Consider the following 17349-nt stretch of genomic DNA (forward strand, 5'->3'; position numbering starts at 1 on the left):
GCTTGTCCACTTCGCCAAGCGGAACCTCCCCCATCAGGACCTCGTGATGGCGACAGCCCCCCCGAGTACGAGGTCGCCAGCATCAGGGATTCCCGCTGGCTGAAAGGTCGCTTCCAGTACCTGATCGAGTGGAAAGGGTACGGGCCGGAGGACTTCACATGGGAAGACGCGACCGCCGTTCATGCCCCTGCGTTGGTGACTGCTTTTCACGAACAGTTCCCATCCCGACCGCATCCGGATCGGCAGACCCGGGGGAAGGGCCCTGCGGTGCGGGATAGTGTTGTGACTCAGGGCCAGCCTGTGGGTCCGACAGCCGGGTCCGATGTATCGGAGGACTCAGATGTGGGGGAGGAGGGAAACGAACCGGCTGATGATGATTTGGAGGCTTTGCAGAGTCCTCAGCCGGGAACCTCTTCTCAGCTGTGTGAGCCCGAGAGTGCGGAGGATGATGACCCACAGCTGGCCCTGTTCAAGGACGCCCGACGCAGGAGGCAGACGAGCAGGGACAAACAAAGAAAGGCTATGGGACTCCTCGGGAGGAGGCACAGGGAGACCACGCCCTGAGCTCTCTATAAAAGAAGTGTTTGGGGAGGGGCTGGTTGCTGAAAGCAACTTTTCCGTTTGAGAAGTCAAGCTCTTGTATTTTTGTAACAGTGTAATTAAAACTTGGCAGAAGCCTTTTTGTCTTGGACGCTTTTCAGACTCTTCTTTTGATTAGGGGTGCGAGAAGAGGGCTGGTTCAGAACAGATCTAAGCGATTTTGTCCAGCAGATCCTGACCAAACTCCTCGGCACGTCCCTGCAAGGGGTCCTCCCCTGTCCCCTGATTTAAAAGGGAACGGGTCACCCTAAACAGGGCGGCCGGGCGATTATCTGCGGACGCTGCTAGGGATTGTTGTGCAGAGATCTCCTTGTGCTACCAAGGAGTTGCACAGACAAGGAAGGGTACTGAGAGCAGTGAGAGTCACACAGTAACCACAAGAGTACATTGAGTTGTGAAAACAGAAAATATTTTACTTTGAGGTGGTGTAAAAACAAAAATGCACAGTCAGGAATCAATTCAAGCGCCGTCTGAAACCTTTCTGGATCCATCAGGCGCCTGGGGCGGAACCACCTGGTCGGTTCCGCCTCCCAGCAGCGGGAGGTGGCGTAGCGGAGGCCCAGCCGTAGGAGATAATGATCTGTCCATGAAAGGGGTTGATTAGTTGAGCAATGTGATCGAGTCTTGGCCTCTTCCTTCTGCCGTCGCCGTTTGCCTTGTCTGCTCATAAAGCTCCGTATGGTGCAAAACTTGAAATCTGCTGTTTCCTTTGTGGAGCAGGGACATATCCGGGTGGGACCAGAAGTTATAACAAACTCTGCATTCTTGGTGAACAGGGCCATGGAGGACTTTATTACTTGGACTGATTCCTCTTGCATCCAACATGTACTCAACTACAATCAGGAACGGGATGATTTTGATTGCATTTGTTAAGAACAACCTTTCTTTGGTTATGCATTAGGGCGATTAAATACTTAGCTCAGTTAAACTGAGCTTCAGGAGATGTCCTACTAGTAGAATTCTTTCTTTCATTTCTTTTGCTTACTTACTTGTGTATACAGTATATAGTTGTACACAGACTGTAAACCAAACACCATCTTTATCACTGCATAGTTAGGTTTTCTGTCAGAACTGGGCGATAACGATTAAGTATATAGAATATAATAAGGTTGCTGCATGAATCAATTGAAACACGTTTTTCGGCCTTGTTTCTCAAAGGAGTGAAGAAAAGGCTGACATCCAGATTTGGCTGTGGGACAAAAGAAATACATTTAATATATAGTTAGAATTTAAGTCTTCCAAAATCCCGTCAAGCTGTTTTCTTGTGGCTTTCAGATAGAAATATTTGCTGCCAGTTTTGAGGCAATTTAAGAGCACCCCTCTGTTCCAATTTTAGTAAGTATATAAATGTTTACTTATAGTGTTAATTTATGAAATGTTACTACGTTACTAAAAATGTTACAAAAACTAGTCAAGGAGAGAAGCAACCTAGAACTAAGGAGAAACTTCCTGACAGAACAATTAACCAGTGGAACAACCTTCCTCCAGAAGTGGTGAATGCTCCAACACTGGAGGTTTTTAAGAAGAGACTGGACAGCCATTTGCCTGAAATGGTATAGGGTTTCCTGCCTGAGCAGGGGGTTGGACTACATGACCTCCAAGGTCCCTTCCAACTCATTATTATTATTATTATTAAAGCCCCCCAAACAAGCCTAACAGGTTGTTTAGTAAACAGGTTGACAGATGTAAAAAAAAAATCTCCAGTCTGAGTTCCATTGGATAGTTACGTATTTTTCTTTCAGGATAAAGTTACAGTATAAAATTTGCTACTATCAGATATTTAAACCATCAGCTTTAGCAGATCAAAAGTTTAAACCGTTTTCACTTGGCAGATGATCTGCATACCTGAGGACTCACTACAATGACTGCAATTATATTGTAAATCTATGCACTCATCTCCAACTTTAAGTTGACAGAGCAGCGAGGGTTCTTTGATTCATATACTACTTCCTAGTCGATACTCCGTAGTGGAATCTGTATCATGATTTTAATAGTTTTGTCCCAGGTGAAGTCAGGTGTGCTCACAGCCATGTTATTTGGAGATGCGGAGAGCCGTAATCCAAGATAGGCGAAGGATACCAAATGAGAGAAAACGGAATAAGAATTGTTGCTCCATTTGGTTCCAACTGGTTTTTTGTGCTCCCTTTTCCCTGCAATGTTCAGATTCGGAATGTAAGCTTTTCTGGGGCTGGGCCCCAGCACTTTTTGCTGATGAAACAATCATGAAACAGTCATACAGGCAATGAATGGATGCTACTGTAAGAAAGGATAAAGCTAGACGAGAGTAGCTAGACCGTTTCCTATTAAAAAGCTTTATGTGCTCTTTTTGAGGTGCACCATAAATCATCCTTAGTAAGCAGTTAGTTTTGGAGCTGGTAAATTCTGGTTAGGCATTCTAATTGTTACAATAAAAACAGATATATTTAACCTTGGTGGAGCAGTGGGCTAATGCCTCCTTAAGTAACACCAGCTGCCTGCAATTAGTGCAGGTTCGCATCCCACCAGGCTCAAGGTTGACTCAGCCTTCCATTCTTCCGAGGGGGGGGGGGGAAAGCCCTAATAAGCAGGTATATACGTAGAATGAAGGCTATTGCTAAGCACATTGATTTGTGCTTTAGATTGTAAGCTGCCCTGAGTCTTCGTAGAAGGGCGGGATATAAATGGGATTAAACCTAAACTAATCTCAGGCATTTTTTTACCGTGAAAAGTCAATAGGTAGCCAGAATAAGTTCTTTTTCAGCATTGTAGCGCTGGAGCATGTCCATGCGCTCTTGTTCACGAGTCTTGGCTGCAGCAGCTAAAATTTAACAAATGCAACTTGAAATCCCACATAAAGTATGATATCAAAATTAGAAGATATCTGGAATAGGTAGAACAATAGACTCAAATCAAAAAGTGGTAAAAACAATGTCCCACAATTAGATATGGAAAAAACAAAGTACACAAAATGGCAGAAAGACTTATATTGGCAACAATATATCAGAAAAATATCTAGCCAATTTAGATGATTGCAAGTTGAATAGCAGACAGTATCTACAAAACAAGAAAAAATCAGGCATAATATCCAGCACATAATAAGTAATAGCCCCAGTTGAATAGTCCCAGTCTATGTTGCTCAGGTCAAATGCCAGATCATATTCTGAGCATCATATTTTAACAACACTTACATGAAGAAGTTTCTCCAGAAGAATTCAACCAAATGAGTTTGGTGAGAAACAGTTAAGAGCTTGGATATATAGCATAGGAGAATAAAAAATTAAACTTAAACATAGCAGATCTCAATTGTCCCAGGGACAAGAACAGAATAAAAAGTGAAAAATCATTCTACACATTAGACACATAATATAAGAATTGTTTCAAGAGGCTTTCTTTGTGATAAATATTTAAACAACAAATTTAAATTTGCCTTGGTGGAGCAGTGGGCTAATGCCTCCTTAAGTAACACCAGCTGCCTGCAATTAGTGCAGGTTTCCATCCCACCAGGCTCAAGGTTGACTCAGCCTTCCATTCTTCCGAGGTAGGTAAAATGAGGACCCAGATTGTTGGGGGCAATTAAGCTGACTTTGTAATAATGCCGCTTGGGGGGTGTGTGTGAAAGCCCTAATAAGCAGGCATATACATAGAATGAAGGCTATTGCTAACCACATTGATTTGTGCTTTAGATTGTAAGCCGCCCTGAGTCTTCGGGGAAGGGCGGGATATAAATGGGATTTTTTAAAAAATTGTTAGTTAAAGATTGTATGATAAAGTTAGTTCTATAAGGTGCTGTAGGGCTTCATAGAACCGGTCAATTTCTTCCTCTTCAGCACTGGTGGTTGGGGCATAGACTTGGACTACTGTGATATTGAATGGTTTGCCTTGGATTCGAACTGAGATCATTCTGTCATTTTGAGGATTGTATCCCAGTATTGCTTTTCCTACTCTTTTATTGACTATGAAGGCTACTCCATTTCTTCTGAGGGATTCCATAGGGGATTGGAATGCTAAAGTAGGAAGCCAAAAGATAACTGGAATAACAGGCAAGTTTGGCCTTGGAGTACAAAATGAAGCAGGGCACAGGCTGATAGAATTTTGTCAAGAGAATACGATGGTCATAGCAAACACTCTTTTCCAACAACCCAAGAGACGGCTCTACACATGGACATCACCAGACGGTCAACACAGAAATCAGATTGACTATATGCTCTGCAGCCAAAGATGGAGAAGCTCTATACAGTCAGTAAAAACAAGACCAGGAGCTGACTGTGGCTCAGACCATGAGCTTCTCCTTGCAAAGTTTAGGCTTAAACTGAAGAAAGTAGGGAAAAGCACTAGGCCACTCAGGTATGAATTGAATCATATCCCTGTTGAATATACAGTAGAGGTGACAAATAGATTTAAGGAATTAGATCTGATAGACAGAGTGCCTGAAGAACTATGGACAGAGGTTCGCGACATTGTACAACAGGTAGCAACCAAAACCATCCCAAAGAAAAAGAAATGCAAGAAAGCAAAATGGCTGTCTGAGGAAGCTTTGCAAATAGCTGAGGAAAGGAGGGAAGCGAAAGGCAAGGGAGAAAAACATAGATATGCCCAATTGAATGCAGAATTCCAGAGAATAGCTAGAAGAGATAAGAATGCCTTCTTAAATGAACAGTGCAAAGAAATAGAAGAAAACAATAGAATAGGGAGGACCAGAGATCTTTTCAAGAAAATTGGAGAGATGAAGGGAACGTTTAATGCAAAAATGGGCATGATAAGGGACCAAAATGGCAGGGACCTAACAGAGGCAGAAGAGATTAAGAAGAGGTGGCAAAATTACACAGAAGAACTATACAAGAATGAGCTTAACGTCCCAGATAATCACAATGAGGTGGTCACTGACCTCGAGCCAGACATCCTAGAATGTGAAGTGAAGTGGGCCTTAGAAAAGCTGAGCAACAACAAAGCTAGTGGAGGTGACAGTATTCCAGCTGAGCTATTCAAAATCTTAAAAGACAATGCAGTAAAAGTGCTACACTCAATTTGCCAGCAAATTTGGAAAACTCAACAGTGGCCACAGGATTGGAAAAGATCAGTTTACATTCCAATTCCAAAGAAAGGCAGTGCCAAAGAATGTTCAAACTATCGCACCATTGCACTCATTTCTCATGCTAGTAAAGTCATGCTTAAAATCCTACAAGCTAGACTTCAGCAGTATGTGGATCGAGAACTACCAGAAGTACAGGCAGGATTTCGAAGAGGCAGAGGAACTAGAGATCAAATTGCCAACATACGCTGGATCATGGAGAAAGCTAGGGAATTCCAGAAAAACATCTACTTCTGCTTCATTGACTATGCTAAAGCCTTTGATTGTGTGGATCATAACAAACTGTGGCAAGTTCTTAAAGAGATGGGAGTACCAGACCATCTTATTTGTCTCTTGAGAAACCTATATGCGGGTCAAGAAGCAACAGTGAGAACTGGACATGGAACCACTGATTGGTTCAAAATTGGGAAAGGAGTCCGGCAAGGCTGTATACTGTCGCCCTGCCTATTTAACTTATATGCAGAGCACATCATGAGAAAGGCAGGGCTAGATGAATCAAAAGTTGGAATTAAGATTGCCGGAAGAAATATCAACAACCTAAGATACGCAGATGATACCACTCTAATGGCAGAAAGTGAAGAAGAACTAAAGAGCCTCTTGTTGCGGGTGAAGAAGGAGAGTGCAAAACTTGGGTTGAAACTTAACATTAAGAAAACCAAGATCATGGCATCTGGCCCTCTCAATTCCTGGCAAATAGATGGGGAAGAAATGGAGGTAGTGACAGATTTTATTTTCCTGGGCTCCAAGATCACTGCAGATGGGGACTGTAGCCAAGAAATTAAAAGACGCTTGCTCCTGGGGAGGAAAGCCATGGCAAATCTAGACAGCACACTAAAAAGCAGAGACATCACCCTGTCAACAAAAGTGCGTATAGTCAAGGCTATGGTCTTCCCAGTTGCAATGTATGGCAGTGAAAGTTGGACCATAAGAAAGGCTGAGCGCCAAAGAATTGAGGCCTTTGAACTATGGTGCTGGAGAAGACTCCTGCAAGTCCCTTGGACTGCAAAGCGATCAAACCGGTCAGTCCTAGAGGAGATCAATCCCGACTGCTCTTTAGAAGGCCAGATCCTGAAGCTAAAACTCAAATACTTTGGCCACCTAATGAGAAGGAAAGACTCACTGGAGAAAAGCCTAATGCTGGGAAAGATCGAGGGCAATAGAAGAAGGGGACGACAGAGAATGAGGTGGCTGGATGGAGTCACTGAAGCAGTAGGCGTGAGCTTAAATGGACTCCAGAAGATGGTAGAGGACAGGAAGGTCTGGAGGAACATTGTCCATAGGGTCGCGATGGGTCGGACACGACTTCGCAGCTAACAACAACAACAACATGATAAAGTGGGCACAAAATATCCAGGAACCAATTTCGTTGGATATTTGGGAGGTAATCTGGGTTAGAATTGTTGAATTTACTCAGGCTCAAAATTTAAGAGAAAATTTTTATAAAATGTTTTATAGATGGCATTTGGATCCCAAAAAGTTGTGTAACATGTATCCTAACCTACAGTCTAAATGCTGGAGATGTGGTAGTTTAGATGCCACCTATTTTTATATGTGGTGGACTTGTAGAAATATAAAAGCTTTTTGGATTAAAATTTGGTGGAACATTCAAAAGATTTTTAAGAGAAAGATAAAGTTTTCTCCACAATTGTTTTTATTGGGTATTGTTGTAGATTGTGATACTAAAGAAACCAATCTGATGTTGAATTTGATAACAGCAGCACGGTTTTTTTTAAAAAAAATCCCATTTATATCCCGCCCTTCTCCGAAGACTCAGGGCGGCTTACAATTTAAAGCACAAATCAATGTGCTTAGCAATAGCCTTCATTCTATGTATATGCCTGCTTATTAGGGCTTTCACCCACCCACCCCCACAAGCAGCATTATTACAAAGTCAGTTTATTGCTCCCAACAATCTGGGTCCTCATTTTACCTACCTCGGAAGGATGGAAGGCTGAGTCAACCTTGAGCCTGGTGGGATGCGAACCTGCACTAATTGCAGGCAGCTGGTGTTACTTAAGGAGGCATTAGCCCACTGCTCCACCAAGGTTAAATATATCTGTTTTTATTGTAACAATTAGAATGCCTAACCAGAATTTACCAGCTCCAAAACTAACTGCTTACTAAGGATGATTTATGGTGCACCTCAAAAAGAGCACATGAAGCTTTTTAATAGGAAACGGTCCAGCTAGTCTCGTCTAGCTTTATCCTTTCTTACAGTAGCATCCATTCATTGCCTGTATGACTGTTTCGTGATTGTTTCATCAGCAAAAAGTGCTGGGGCCCAGCCCCAGAAAAGCTTACATTCCGAATCTGAACATTGCAGGGAAAAGGGAGCACAAAAAACCAGTAGGAACCAAATGGAGCAACAATTCTTATTCCGTTTTCTCTCATTTGGTATCCTTTGCCTATCTTGGATTACGGCTCTCCGCATCTCCAAATAACATGGCTGTGAGCACACCTGACTTCACCTGGGACAAAACTATTAAAATCATGATACAGATTCCACTACGGAGTATCGACTAGGAAGTAGTATATGAATCAAAGAACCCTCGCTGCTCTGTCAACTTAAAGTTGGTTTTCATTTTACCTACCTCGGAAGGATGGAAGGCTGAATCAACCTTGAGCCTGGTGGGAATGCGAACCTGCACTAATTGCAGGCAGCTGGTGTTACTTAAGGAGGCATACGTTGTCGTAGACCAAGGGTAGACAACCTCGACTCTTATGACTCGTGAACTTCAACTCCCAGAATTCCTGAGTCAGCTATGCTACCCCTGTCGTAGACCCTTCCCAAGAGCCCTCCTGCATGTCTCCCCACTTGCAGACCCCTGCAATCTCCACCCCACCCAGTGTCTGTGCACACTCTGGTCTGTTTTCAGCAGTCACAGCAAGACAAACATTTCATAAAATAAGAGTTTGTGTGCAAATTCAGCCTGCAGGACAGACTTAGACATGAAACCTGTTCTTAACCTGGGGACTTCTTGTATTGAAAACGATAATCAAATAACTTAGTAAATTTAGGAAGAAGAACAAAGATAAAAACTGAAAACAAGTCTTGGTTAATATTTAAAAAGCTTTTACTTACTTGGCTTTGGCATACATCCTTTGCTTTTTTCACCCAGCTGAGAAGTAACTTTGTCTCTTGATGGCTATATATTCACATCAGCTACTAGTCCAAATTATCTGCCTTTATTAAATTCCTTGTGTCTATTCAATTTTTGTATTGTAGACTTTCGGCGAACAAGTTTTGTCTTCAGGGTATCGATGCTCAGATCTTTCTTGTACCGAGTGGAAAAATTAGTGGCCATCTTAATCTAGATATTAAATAAGGGCAAGCAGCATTTTACACTACAGATCTTTACAGTGCTACCTGAAAATTTTACTGACAAGCAATTTCTTTCTATGCATATTGGTAAATCTATGCAGGTAACAAATAGCAGAATGTACCACTGTCATACCCCAAGCAATGTAACTTTTTTCACAGAATGGTTGCTACATCTTCCAATAATTTTAGTTACTATTTTCTATGTACCTCTAACGATCTTTCTTGAATAGGGCAACCAGAAAAGCACACATTACTCTAACTGCATTTACACCGTACATGAATGCTTCATACAGGTAGTCCTCGATGTACAACTATTCATAGTTTACAGCAACACCGAATGATCTATTTCTACTTCCCCATGGTCATGTGATAAAGATTTGGGCGCTTGGCAGCCCATCCACATTTTGCTCTCGGGTGTTCCAACTCTCCCCACCCACCTATGTTCCCCCCATCTATGCCCTTTTGGCCCCTGCCGCCCTAGCTGATCTCTCCTATCTTCTTTCTTCCACTGCTGAACAAGCATGCCTGGAATGGCTCTGAGAGGCAGCTGCTGGCTGCACAAGGCGCTCTTCCACGGATTGCACACAGCGGTTTCCTCACAAGACCTGGGTAAGATGGCCACCACATAGCCAGCAGGTGCCTTACAAAGGGCCAGATCAGCAGACGTCATCAGAGCAGGAGCAAGAAGATGAGCAAAGTCCAGTTGGGGTGGTGGGGCACAGGGACAAGGGGCTTTGGGGGATGCCGTGGCTTTGCACAGCACTGTTGGAGCTTCCTGGGCTTCAGAGGCTTTGCATTGCATTGCTGGCTTGAGCTGGGGTGGCTAAGCCTTTGCAACACAGCTTTTTACAGCCCCAACGCACCAAGAAACTCCTGCAGTGCACCAAGAAACTCATAAACCGCTGGGACTGGCAAGCAGCCCAGAGCCATGTGAATCTGGGACTGCTTGCCACTACAAAAGACAGGGCTCAGGGTGGAAAAGTTGCAGAGGGGGGGATAGGCAGTTGGGGGCAGTTGAGGAGAGACAATCCCTTATCCATGAAAAAATCAAGGCTTGGGGTTGGGAGAGATCAAGCTGTGAATGGCTTGGAGCGGGGTAGGTCCTCATCTAATGATCAGGGGAAGTCACTTAACGATAGTAATAGGCAGTGCTGGGATTGCCATCTCTAAGCAATGAACTTGTCAATGTTTGCAGCATGACATCACTACTTTTCATTTAGTAATGAAAAATTCCCCATCCCAATTGTAGTCATATGTCAAGGATTACCTGTAATACTGGCAGAAGGCATTTCATTTTCACAGTTCCTTTCTTTAATTCCCAAAACCAGACGGCTGGCAGCTCAGATATGCTGCATCTGTGAGATCTTTGGTGCTCTCTGAGCTTGATAGGTTTCCTGCAAATGTTTCATTACCAAACTAGGCAGTATTATTAAGAAACCCACCAATCTCAGCACCAGGGGGTCTCACAGTTGTGAAGTACACAAGGAATGTACATGTTGTAATTTTCCATTTCTGTTAAAGGAATAGGCATATAGAAGCACTTACCTAAGACACATTTAGGAAAGGAGATATAATAAGATGAAGGAATAGAGAGGACACACACACACACACACACACACACACACACACACACACACACTTAAAGGATACTTTTAGAATAGTGCACACTATTGTAGAATAATATATAGCCTATGAATTCATTTTATCCAGGACTTTTTGCAGAAAGAAAACACTGTACCTATTTTACCTATTCTTAACATTTTTAAAAAGGTAAAGGGTCAGGATCTAGCAATCTACAGTAAGTCATAGAACAGAATGTAAACACCTTAAGAGTCTCTTTGCTTTCTAACATTTTGTCCTGTTGCAAAGTAAAATGCAAAACACATGACTCAACATCAGAATACAATGGCTGCACTGGAACTACAGCTTATCTAGCTAAGCAACTTGTCTCTCCAGGCAAAGCAGAAGAGCAATAGTTCCCACTGTGGGAAGTCAGCTCCCCAGAGAAGGAAATATTAAAAGGGCAGGAAAATACATTTCCTAAAAAGAAGTTAAAGAGGCAGAACATGCCCAGGTTTTCTTAATAGCCCCAAGTCTCCCTCCCCCAAGCAGAAACCAACTCTATAGAAATGCAGATGTGATAATCTTGTCAGGAAACTGGGATTAGGAAGAAAGATCTCTAGAGTCAACATCAGCCACAGTCCCAGGGAAGCAGGGGACATAATAGGACATACAACCAGCAAGAATCCTAGAGGGGCACACCTAGGCTCAGGACAGAATATGTGATAAAGGAAATACAAAGCTTGAAACAGGAAATAACTCCAGACAATAGAGTCCAGGGGGTATAAAAACCTGCCACCCACATGTGCTCAGTCCTTCTTTTTCTGTTGGATCCATCTTTCTGTCTGGCTTTCCTCTGCAATAAACCACAACCTTCTTCCCAAAGCAGTTGCCATGTTTATTCCCCGCTTGGAGGAACCATGAGAAGACTACTCTCCCTACACCACCAAAAGTGAACTATAGCAACTTATGTTCCGTGAGAAGCTGCCTTCAGTCCTGGATTTTTCTTATAGTCTGTAGATAGGGCAATTCTACCTCTCTTGTTATAGCTGGGAATTAAAGATTTGCAGGCAAATCAGTGTCTTTTTCTATGCTACTGCATTGGGTTTCAAGGAATCTTTCCATTAATGGCAGGAAATAAATTACAGCAGCCCTTGGGGGAAGATGGGACCTGAGATGTAGCATATCCCATTCCTTAACAAATGCCTACTTTTCAGCTCAATACCAACTGTGTTAAGAAATGTATTACTTCCCCAGCAGAATGCCATTTACTCTACTTCCTGAAGGCCTTCCACTAGTTTTGGGAGAGGCTAAAAGAAAGGCAGCCATTACAGAATATATTGTTGTGCAAGCCCAGCATTTCCAACTGGCATAACATGGGGTGATGGAGTCCCAGTGCTCTGGCTCATAAGTCCTCATAAGTTTTAGACCACAATGATGTTGGTCTGGTTTCTTATACCACTACCATGCTTTGTGATTGTCTTCATACAAGCTGAACAGCCCAGCTTCTCAAGGTTGCTAAGGTTTAATTCTTTATTCATGCTTTACGGCAACAAAATAGCAACAGAGGCATCAATGCTGACTAATATTTTTACTTTATAAATGTTTGTGGCCCATGTTGCTGCAAGATGATTCTTAATCAATACCCATTTCAGCCAGAGTTTGAAATTATTTTTATCCTGCTATTATTTTGTATAAATACTTCCAGACAGCAAATCAATATCAATATTTTTCCTATTTTCCCCACAATAGCAACCCTGTGAGATGGATTGGGGTGAGGGAGTGACTGGCTCAAAGTAACTCAGCTAACTTTCAGGTCTAAGGCAATACTAGAACTCACAGTCTCTGGGTTTCTAGCTTGATGCCTTTAAAAGAGAGAGAGAGAGAGAGAGAAGAGCAACGAAGACGATTAAGGGCCCCTGGAGGCTAAAACATATGAAGAACGGCTGCAGGAACAGGGTATATCTATTTTACTGAAAAAGTGGACTAAGGGTGACATGATAATAGTGCTCCAATATTTGAGCAGCTGCCACAAAGATGAGGGGATCAACCTATTTTCCAAAGCACTAGAAGGCAAGACAAGAAACAAAGGGTGGACGCTAATCTAGGAGAGAACCAAACTAGAAATAAAGAAAAAAAAATCCTAACTGTGAGAACCACCAACCATTGGAACGGCTTGCCTCCAGAAGTTGTGCTTGCTCCTGAGACTAAGTGGACGGGCATTGTCTGAAATAGTACACAAAGTCGGACTAAAAAACCTCCAAGGTGCCTTTCAACTTTATCGTTCTGTTCTGTTCAAACTACCAGACCAAACGTCTGCTTCGAAATACATACAGGTAGACCCAGAAGATCTGCTCATCATCCGCCCCGATTCCAAAATCCATTCCCAGGACCCACCATCGCCCCAACCACGTCACCCCAACCCGCATCCATTTGCGAGTCGTCCCTGAGGAACATCGCCCTACCTCACAGCCACACGCAACGTCCGCACCCAGCTAGATTCACGCAAGAGCTTGAACTGCGGATCGACCCAGCAGGTTCGTTTAAAGCTCCGAGTCAATTTTTTTTACCGTTTCTAATTGGTCGTTCAGACAGCAATACTGCGTTTTCATTGATTATACTTTTATCCTTTGACGTCAGTCCGTCTACCATCGGAAAGATGTAATTGGAAGATGATGCGTGGCTTTTATTGGTGCCCTAATAAAAGGTCCAGTCCCCCGCCGAGCCCGGATTGGTTCGAAGATTTCATATTCATATGTGACAGTACGATCCTAAACTACACAAAGAGGGAGGGATAGTAAGTATTGTGGAAAAGTTGCAGCCCATCAATTTCCCCCTTCCTTAACTGGGGAACGCTATTTTAATTGTCAGCCCTCCGGCAGGGTGGTTTTTTTGCGCATTTCCTATACCATGGGTAGGCAACCTCGGCTCTTTTATGACTCATGGACTTCAACTCCCAGAATTCCTGAGCCAGCTTGGAATTCTGGAAGTTGAAGTCCCTGAGTCATAAAAGAGCCGAGGTTGCCTACCCGTCCTATACTCTTCTGTTGAGAATTAGCATTTGGGGTCATTCTGACTGCTGGAAAAACACCGTCCAACATCGTCCAGCCCCTTGGTTTCCATTCTACTCGGTTACCATTAGGACAAGGGCTTTATGAGTCCTCGTCATAGGAATGCTTTATTATGTAACAGGTGTTGTTTTGATCATGTTTACTTGTTTGCCCCTCAAAGCTAGTTAACGATTGGAACGGCGTTTAGTAAACTTAACAAAATAATTACCCGTCTTCCAATTGCTTCCTCAGAACAGATTCTAAGCGATGAATAATGACTTTAATATGATGCAGTAAAAGTTCTTTAAGGCTTTCTTGCCTCACTTTCCTCTAGAACTAGATTGTTGTTGCGGCTAAGGAAATCCCAAGCCAACCCGGAAGTGACCGGTGTGAATCCCCTCTTCTTTCATAAGTCTATGTTCAAAAAGCCCGGGGCTTGTCTGCTGTGCCGGGACCGGAAAAGGAAGCCGCGCTGCTTCCTTCGCCCGCGTGGGCATTCGTGTTACGTTCCGGGCACGCGCTGTATTGCGAGTTCGGGGCTTTTACGTTTTTTCTTTAAATATCAAAGGCGTAAGTAGCGGGTAAGTAGAATTTGATAAGCAGATGTCGCTTTTTAGATATCTAAAGCCGGGGAGGGGAAGGGGAAAGTAAGGGAACCCACTCGAAGTGCGTTAAATATTCCGTGCTCAGCTGTGCTTCAGAATCCTTAAGTAAGACTTGGTGCACATTTATTTATTTATTTATTTTAATTCCATTTATATCCCGCCCTTCTCCGAAGACTCAGGGCGGCTTACAAGCATATTTTCTTCCTTCGCTTTAACTTATCCTATCCCTTCTTGCCGATATAACATCTCTTAAATTGTGATCTGTAGATAAAAACATGGAACTTTTTCATGAGGTTCTGGTGCGTCGTTATAAACGTGTCAGCCGCATTGGCAGAAACCTGCTTCTTGTGAACAGCTGGTATTTTCATTTATTTTTTTAACATGTTTATGTTACTGAACTTAGAACGTTTTGGTCTTTTAAAGGCATCTTGGTGTAAAAATAAGTTAAATATGTTTCTCCCCTTGAGGCAATCAAAGAGAAGAGCATGGTGCGCAAACTGAAATTTCATGAGCAGAAGCTTCTCAAGAAGCTAGACCTGGTGAACTGGGAAGCTGCATCTGGCAATCTAGCTGAGCTGCGTGTGCTTCGTCGTTACCGTATACAGAGGAGGGAAGATTACACTCGTTACAATCAGCTTAGTCGGGCTGTTCGGGACCTAGCACGCCGAATCAGAGACCTGGGTGATGTGCCAGAATCAGCGGGTTTCCGTGCTAGGAGCACTGCTGCTCTTCTGGAGAAGCTTTATGCCATGGGTGTGGTACCATCTAAGAGCTCTCTTGAGCAATGTGATCGAGTCTCGGCCTCTTCCTTCTGCCGTCGCCGTTTGCCTTGTCTGCTGATAAAGCTCCGTATGGCGCAGAACCTGAAATCTGCTGTTACCTTTGTGGAGCAGGGACATATCCGGGTGGGACCAGAAGTTGTAACAGACCCTGCATTCTTGGTGACCAGGGCCATGGAGGACTTTATTACCTGGACTGATTCCTCTCGCATCAGACAACATGTACTCAACTACAATCAGGAACGGGATGATTTTGATCTCATTTGTTAAGAACAACCTTTCTTTGGTTATGCATTTGGGTGATTAAATACTTAGCTCCATCGTCCCCTTCTTCTCTTGCCCTCAACCTTTCCCAGCATTAGGCTCTTCTCCAGTGAGTTCATATAAATCCTGTGCCTTAAGTTATTGCTGTACCAGTATCATAGGTAGCTAAAGCTTCACAGTCCCTTAATTCCAATCTGCAGTTTATTAACAGGATTTGGGAAGTTCCAGCCAACAGTTTAACATTGGCATAACAGCTTGTACATTAATAGAGAACATGTTACTATAGAAACAAACAGAACAAAAACTTGCTGAGATGCCAAGAAAAAATAAATCTTAAAATGACTGCATAGATTTGTTGTAGGCAGCCATCCAAGTCGTGATGAAAAGGGAGTAATAAAGTCTGTTTTAATTAAAGTATTCTAGAAGAAACAAGATTTGATTTTTCTGGAAAGAGGTCAAATGCAATTCAATTAATCTTTACTGTCATCCAAAATGAAGTCAATAAAAAGGAACACATAGGGTGCAGCTATGGGAAAAAAGTAGTGCATTATGTATTTGTTGAGTGGAATGAATGTCAAAAGAAGCTAGAAGGGTTATTTATAAGAGTACAAGACTTTGGGACATGCCCTGTATTAGATACCGATTTGGAGGGTGTGACCATAACAATGATCCCCAGGAAGGACGAATCTACAACATGCCCGACTTTAGGTCTTGAGACAGAGGCTCAGGTTCGACCCGAGGTTCTATCCTGGTGCTCGATTCTCTTCTAACATACACACACACGTATGTATGTATGTATGTATGTATGAATATACTGCCCAATTGCCAATAACTAGGTACATATATATTAAGTTAATAGTATATGTTGCAAACATAGACATGCTTAGAGAACCTTTGGACTACACTAGTTATTCAGTAAAGGGCACCACTCCAGTTATAATGCCTTTTTAGATCTCAGGCCAAAGCTTCATTCCATTTGCTGGTTCTTACAAGTAAAAGAGGTTAAAGAAGGTAGACTTGGCTGATATAGCTGTAATTAACTTTGCAGAGGAATGTTATCTGTTTGCTTAATAAAAGTGGGGGAGTCTAAAGTAGTGTTTTATAACATTTTATTGGTTTCTATCAAAACTATGTTCATAGTTAACTCTGGTTACATGTACAAATTTGGTTATACATATAAAATGAAAGGAAGAAACTGCAAAACTAATATACAAAAGAACAGTAAACAGGTTAAAAGGAAGACAGATTGAGAAAGTTCGTTGGATGCAGTTGAGAATTCAAAAAAATGTTAAAAACTTAACAAAAGCTGAGATATGAAGCAATATATGTACATGATGGAAGTAAGGATAGAAAGTTGCAAGACATATTTTCAAACAAAAATTGGATAGCCTTTTTTCAGCAATACTGTAATAGACCTTGTATTAACCAGGGAGATAGATTTATCAGTGTCTCCCAACCTTTTTGTCACCAGGAATGGGTTTTGTGGAAGACCATTTTTCCACGGATGGGGGGGAGGGAATGGCTTGTTTCGCTTGCTTTCCCCCGCCGCTCACCTCCAGTTATGTGGCCCAGTTCCTAACAGGTCACGGACAAGTACTTGTCCCAGTCCATGATCCAGGATTAGGGGACCCCTGGATTAAATGAGATACATTCCAACTCTATAATTCTAAGTATTTTAGAAAATTTATTTAAAAATTATCTGGAGATAAAACTGTATTTATTAGTGGTGCTTAAAATTGTTTTTTATTTTTTTTTATTTTAATTCCATTTATATCCCGCCCTTCTCCGAAGACTCAGGGCGGCTTACAAGCTTAGCAGTAGCCTTCATTCTATGTATATGCCTGCTTATTAGGGCTTTCACACACACCCCAAGTGGCATTATTACAAAGTCAGCTTAATTGCCCCCAACAATCTGGGTCCTCATTTTACCTACCTCGGAAGGATGGAAGGCTGAGTCAACCTTGAGCCTGGTGGGACGCGAACCTGCACTAATTGCAGGCAGCTGGTGTTACTTAAGGAGGCATTAGCCCACTGCTCCACCAAGGCAGTTTAGGAACAGTTTAGATGAAATAAGCTTTTTCTATAATAGATCACGAGCTTT

General features: G+C 42.6%; 1 protein-coding gene and 1 long non-coding RNA gene across 6 annotated transcripts; one reads left to right on the top strand and one right to left on the bottom strand.

Moving 5' to 3' along the window:
* Positions 1-992: 992 nt before the first annotated feature.
* On the bottom strand, positions 993-13073 carry LOC310649769. Of its 4 annotated transcripts, none has more exons than XR_014494306.1 (3): positions 13016-13073; positions 8751-8979; positions 993-1789 (listed from the first exon to the last, which is right to left on the bottom strand). It is a non-coding gene; the product is annotated as an uncharacterized lncRNA (long non-coding RNA). The 4 variants fall into 4 exon arrangements; XR_014494307.1 differs by lacking the exon at positions 13016-13073 and adding an exon at positions 10536-10572; XR_014494308.1 differs by lacking the exon at positions 13016-13073 and adding an exon at positions 10258-10477.
* Positions 13074-13253: 180 nt separating this feature from the next.
* IMP3 (IMP U3 small nucleolar ribonucleoprotein 3) lies at positions 13254-15309 on the top strand. 2 transcript variants are annotated; one of them, XM_083378469.1, is made up of 2 exons: positions 13254-13347; positions 14673-15309. In XM_083378469.1, exon 2 carries the CDS (start codon positions 14691-14693, stop codon positions 15252-15254), a length of 564 nt encoding a protein of 187 aa, XP_083234595.1. In that variant the 5' UTR covers positions 13254-13347; positions 14673-14690; the 3' UTR covers positions 15255-15309. The 2 variants fall into 2 exon arrangements, with proteins under 2 accessions (XP_083234595.1, XP_083234594.1); XM_083378468.1 differs by lacking the exon at positions 13254-13347 and adding an exon at positions 13572-14181.
* The last annotated feature ends 2040 nt before the right edge of the window (positions 15310-17349 follow it).

Source organism: Vipera ursinii (assembly GCF_947247035.1).
Source record: "Vipera ursinii genome assembly, chromosome: 1".
In the NCBI taxonomy this organism is placed as follows: domain Eukaryota; kingdom Metazoa; phylum Chordata; class Lepidosauria; order Squamata; family Viperidae; genus Vipera; species Vipera ursinii.